The sequence below is a fragment of the Eptatretus burgeri genome, chromosome 4 (genome assembly GCF_056783735.1).
Source record: "Eptatretus burgeri isolate ZD-2024b chromosome 4, Ebu_testis_v1, whole genome shotgun sequence".
Taxonomy (NCBI): domain Eukaryota; kingdom Metazoa; phylum Chordata; class Myxini; order Myxiniformes; family Myxinidae; genus Eptatretus; species Eptatretus burgeri.
Genome location: NC_140964.1, coordinates 108389120 through 108395119, shown reverse-complemented (window position 1 = coordinate 108395119; position 6000 = coordinate 108389120). Strand labels below are relative to the sequence as shown.

Below are 6000 nucleotides of genomic sequence, written 5' to 3'. Positions count from 1 at the left end.
GTTTGGGGCCACTAGGTTTCATGGTTTTGGAGTTATAAAGGGGAGACACACACTATTATAGATATGAAGAAGACAAATGAATAGAATAAAAAGAAATTTTAACAGTCGTTTTCGTCAAGTTTAGTTCGAGTACAAAGTGGATGCAGACGGGCTTTACAATTTGAGATGTTTCTCATTATTTTGTTTCAGGGTGAAGAAAATGGTATGTTGTTTTTATTTTTTGTAGCAAGGAGGGGAAAAGATTGAGCTTGGGATCAGAGTAATAATACCTGGAATTAAAAAGATTGAAAACGAGGCTTGTTGTTGGGGGGAGGGGGGGGAACACAAAGAGGCAGAGCACAGTCGATTGTCAACAGTAGGCTGGAATTTACCAGGGACACAACCTCCAAGATTCATCACAACATACGGTTTGGGACAGAATATGTGATGACAACATGACCAGGAAGACGGGAATTAAAATACAACAGTAAAACGCAATGTATCACGTCTGGGAACTTAGCTTAGATTAACTGAATTGGGCAACTACCACCAATCAGGTTGTCCATGTGAAGCAAAACCCCAAAACAGAAGGTTAAGACTTTTAATCAAAACTGCAGGCATTCTTTTTTTGTCAATGATCCAGATAATATATTTGTTTCAATTCCAAAATCCAATCTTTGTTCCATTTCCCTTCAAAATATCTTTTCCTCATATAAAAATAATCCAAAAAAAAAAAAACCAAACAAACCTATTATGTACAAACATTTCTGTAAATAATTTTTTTTTTTAAGTTGAATGAACTTTCTTTGTCAGATTTCCATAGAGAGTTCTGAGCATTCCAAATACCTTCAATTCGCCCTACTCTTGCACTGACAATCAACTGAGAGTGAAGCACTCATCCTCAACCCACAAAGGATGGATCAATAGGGCAGCATGTTTAAAACTGATACACATGTAAAGTTATAAGATGCAAGAATGATATTTTAATGGGGCAGACTTACGTTTGGGTGAAAGAAGAACCTGAACCACCGATCAGGAACCACAGGAAGAGGAACCAATTGTATGCCGGGGCAAAGGAGCTGAGAATCCCAAAATAGAATGTGTTCAGTAAACCCAGCACAATACTCTGTAAAAGGCCAACAAAAGACACAAAACATTTTCATTGCATTTTCACAGCAACATTGGCATTTTCAGTTGTACATTTAAAGCTTGCATCTTTGTAAATAAAAATAAACTTTTCAAAACACACACTGCTTTTAGAGTTCAAATGATAACCATATAAAGATACAGGATATCCTACCAGTTTGCGTCCATATTTATCTGCAAGTTTTCCCCACAGAGGTGACCACAAGGCTTGCCCAGTAAAGAACATCTAAACAGAGGGAACGGAGCTGCAAATCAGGGCTCAAATGTCTTTAGATCGACAAATCACTGAAAGGCGTCAAGATATTCAGAAATTCTTCAAGTTCTGTAATAATCACAAAAATAATCCTCAAAATTTAAATGAATTAGCTCCGATTGTTCACGATCAGTGATAACTTGTTGAAATTCAATAAGCAATCTCCTTACAAATCATTTCAATGATAAAAAAGAACATAAAAACGTACCGAGGAGATGAAAGCGACTTGCCACATCGATAGATTCCATTCACACTGCATTGATGGTCCCAAGATACTGATGGTCATTACAAAGTTAGCAATAGTCCACTGTATAGGACAAGTGGGGCAGAGGTAAAGCCAAGTTAGACAATATCTAAGCACCATTTCCAGATTTGAAAGATTGAATATATGCTTAGTGGTTCCAAAGAGCAATCAATCCTTTTGGTGCTTAACAATTCGAAATTCTGAGAGATTCAAGCTGACAGTCAAGCAACGCAATGGGTTGAGTCTTAAAAACAGAGATAGCATAAAAGAAGGGTCAAGTCCCAAGATCAAGTAAATGAGCAGGAAGCAAAGCTGAGGTTAAACACAGGAAAGAAGGACGAGTCAATTTTAAAATCTGTTCGGTCGTTCGAGTGTACACAAAAAAATCTAAGATCTGTTAACAATGTTCAGTGCTCGAAGATAACATAGCGATGAGTGCATTCATGTTTGTATGAGGTGGATTCACAACTCCTCACTGCACTTCCTTAGTCCTGCATGGCGAGTAAAAGCTCACACAGACATTAGTCTTCTCTATTTACAGCAAGTGCCACATTTTCACAGCATTGGGTGAGTTTCCCGACACTATTGGAATATTCACTTCCCAGCGAAGATTATCATGTTGTCGTCTTCAAAACGTTTCGGAAAGAGAAAATATATTGACCCCTTCTTCACTTAAACTACATAAATTGTGTTATTAAAACATGAAAGTCCTGTTTAGTATTCTCATCTGAGGACAAGGTTAGGATGCTGATATCCCTGGTTAAACTCCCATATAACTGTCAATTTACTGTCTGTCCATCCATGTCCTTGCAGCTCATGTCAAAGTTCACGAATGTCTCCAAAATATTTGCACATGATAAATGTACAAGCTCCTCCACGAGCTTAACATTGGTGTTAAAAACTACAAGAAAATAAAACCAGCATGCAATAATAATAATAATAATAATACTATTCCTTTCGTGTCGTAAAATTTAATTGGCATGGAGTACAGTCCTGGATACATCGCCACTCCGACGCAGGCTCCCCCGAATGATTACCCCAATACACTGGTACTCATTTTGCCAACCTCAGAAGGATGACAGGCTGAGTCAACCCCACCTCGTATTAATTCAAAGGGAAAAAGGGGCTTAATCTCAGGACTACAAGGTCCCAAGCCAGCAAAACTAGCATGTACAGGGTCATAAATACTGGCACAATGATGAACAAATGCTCTTAAATTTGGAGCTGTTCAAAGATGTGTGGTGAATCCCCTTCATTATCATGGACTAGCATGATCTGCTGTGGTGAACACAAGGCAAACTAAAACAGAATGACTAAAATATACCTTCCATGTTTACATTTCCTTGTATCAAAAACAAAATCAGCAATTAAGGCACCAAATGTGGGTTTGGTTTCAGCTCTGACAATTTTTTAGGCAAGGTCACTTATATGTTCTACAACTGAGTAATGTCAGACAATAGTAAATCAGTTATAATAAAATGGAAATGGATGCAAAATGAGTTTCGATTTTTTTTTTTTTCCACTTACCCAGCAAAGACCGCAAACTGCCAATAAAAGCCAATGGAACTTCCCGAATCCAAGAGTCTCTATTGCATCATCCAATGTGAAAACTTGACTTTCTGAGCACCAGGAGGCACAAGAGATGGCAAAGTAGAGGAAATGGAAGGTGTGAGAGGTAGTAATCATAGGAGAGGCAATAGACACATTTTCTCGCTTCACATTCTTAAACACCTCAAAATGCTGATTCTGGCTAGATAATTTTCTTGATACAAGAAAATGCCTGTTCAGGAAGAAATATTTGTGAGATATATTATTACAACCAGATCCTACACGAAGAGTAGGCGAGCTATCGCCAGCACCATAGCCAAATTCCAAATTCCTGCCCGAAATAGTCTAACATCAGGCCTGGCCAGCCGATTCGTGAAGACTCGGGCCAAGCTTCCCCTGGCCAACACCACAAGAAAAGTGGGATAATGGTGGTTATTTAAGAAGAAAATATATTCTTATAACCAGAATATCTTTTTGTAACTGACTATTTTTTTCAGAATTAACCCACCCACCCTACCCCACCACCCCCTCAAAAAAAGTAAAAAAAAAAAGTGTAATGGCGCCAAAAAAACAAACAAAAAAAAACATTAAACCAATGACAAATGAATGATCCTGCTTCCAAAAATACATTAATTATATATAACCTGCTGGTGTTTAAAGAGTCAGTGGAGAGAAAGTGTTTTCACAAACATGGCTAAATATAGCAATTTCATTTCAAAACAACTGCCTACTTGCTCTGCAGGTGACATAATGTCATCATATTTAATAAGTAGTTTAGGTAATTTTTTGCAGGCAGTGCATTATCTGATAACACTGATAAAGAATTCATTGAATGCAAGTTATTGTAACAACATGAAAGTACAGTAAAATGTTCAGTTGAAAGTGTGGTCATGTAATCATGAAATGGTAATGGTAATGGTGACGACCAACTCCCTTCTCCTTCACCCTCCCCCTCCCACCCAACCCCCAGCCACAATTCGGCCATTCCCAATCTGAGATGGGGCTTGGAAGATGAACAAAATAATTCCTATACCTTGGCCAGAGCAAGGTGTTCTGGGGTTGCTGAGGACTACTCCCCTCTTCCTGACCAGGCCTTCTATTTCAACATCTTGGCAGTGCGAGGACATGACTCTGAAATTGGCATGGGAATTTTTGGAAGGGAAGGGGAGTAGAATAACAAAGAATACAACAAACATCAATGACAGTGAATATAATCATCAATTCAATCACCTATGATTACAAAGCATCAGCGATAAAGATATGTCAAGAAGAAAATGGCAGAAGCCATTTTGTCCAGATGAAGCCTTAAGTTTCAGGCTGGCATGATGGTTTTCCAAATTTAACTTGCATTTTAAAATGATCCCGTTTCACTTCAATCCTGGACTGAATATTTTGTTGCCATTTCCTTTTTCGATCTCATGGTGAAGATGGAATTGTCACAGATAATATACATTCAAATAGCGATTCATTAAAGCTGTTCTTCGCTACTCATTTCATGCCATTTCAAAAGAAAAAAAAACATTTTGTGCACATATCTGAAGGAAAGAATGGATATGCAAGAATTTCCAGATTATACAGAACCAAAATGTGTGCTGTTACTGTAATCTGCTGAATTTGCGTGACGGTGTGAGATAAAACAATAAAAAACCCAAAAAACAAAGTGTCGTCTTCACTCAATAGACACATTTTCTTACTTCACACACTTATACAGATGAAGCTCAAGATCGGCAGTATACTGCCCAACATAATTTTTGACATTTTTCAGGATATAATTGCAAACTTTTTGTGAAACCTTTGAAGCAAATGCTTTTTCTGTCTTCGTCACACTCCTAACAAACCCACAGAAGGAAAACACAAAAATCAGACAATAACAAGCAAACAAAATGGGTTGAGTGAATCAAGCAAGTAATTCAGAATATTTAATTAACCTTTATGGATTATTGCTGTTGTAAGGTTTGTTTCTACAATTAGTGCCCCCAATTTTTAATGGTACCCCCAAGTTTCTTGGACCCCAGGAGTACTAAACCATCAAGAAAAAAAAATGAAAATAAAAATTCCTTAACTCCCAACACTCCCAATTTCCAAACTGGATCTCAGAGCCGGCTGGGACTTTCACAATGAAACTTTGCATCAACAACACGAATAGAAAGTATGCATGGTTGGCACATTTTTTTTCGACCTTAACAATCAAGGTCATGACCCAGATTTAAAAAACAACATTTTTCACCGTAACTCGACTAAGGTGTGTTTGATGGGAACAAAATTGCCCTCTCGATGCCTAGAGCAAGTCACATGCTAATTTACATCATGCCCCTCCGAGTTAAAGATCAAGGTCAAACGGCGGTCTGATAAAAATAAAATAAAACAAAATTTGTCCACTCAATTTTGCAAATGCTGAATCTCAAAGACCGTTTGGCCTTCCAATATGTTCTTGCATCATAATAGTGGACCTGCACTGAAGTTATGCACCTGATATTTGATTTGTGTCCTTGACCTATTTTTGGATTGTGACATAATTAACAAAAACACGTTTTTGATCATATCTTAAATAATTTTCTCCGATTTTCAGGACGTTGAGTTTTATGGATAGATTGGAGAATGGAGACACATTTTCTTAATTTACACTCTATCCATATATGTTGAAGATCAAGGTCATATGAAAGTCCGAACAAAATATTCCATCATTGGACCGTGGGCCAAGGTTAAGTCGTGGGCAATCGCCAAGGGCAAGCCATGAGGTGGTTACATGAGGTGCAAAACTATAAAACCTGGCAGCCTGAAACTTTGCATGCATACTAAGAAAACTCTGAGGTGCAAGAGTGATAATTGT

The 6000-nt window shown here is 37.8% G+C and overlaps 1 protein-coding gene across 5 annotated transcripts in view; it reads right to left on the bottom strand.

Annotated features, from left to right (window-relative positions):
• Nucleotides 1-6000, bottom strand: part of LOC147028870 (synaptic vesicle 2-related protein-like) — a 297753-nt gene that overhangs the window by 269386 nt on the left and 22367 nt on the right. For all 5 annotated transcript variants that reach the window (XM_085879658.1, XM_085879653.1, XM_085879655.1 and 2 more), the window contains exons 2-6: nt 4204-4301; nt 3150-3241; nt 1587-1685; nt 1280-1351; nt 981-1105 (exon numbers count right to left, since the gene is read on the bottom strand). In XM_085879658.1, the coding sequence (XP_085735784.1) occupies nt 981-1105; nt 1280-1351; nt 1587-1685; nt 3150-3241; nt 4204-4297 (482 nt within the window). In that variant the 5' untranslated portion in view covers nt 4298-4301. The remainder of the gene's footprint in view (nt 1-980; nt 1106-1279; nt 1352-1586; nt 1686-3149; nt 3242-4203; nt 4302-6000) is intronic.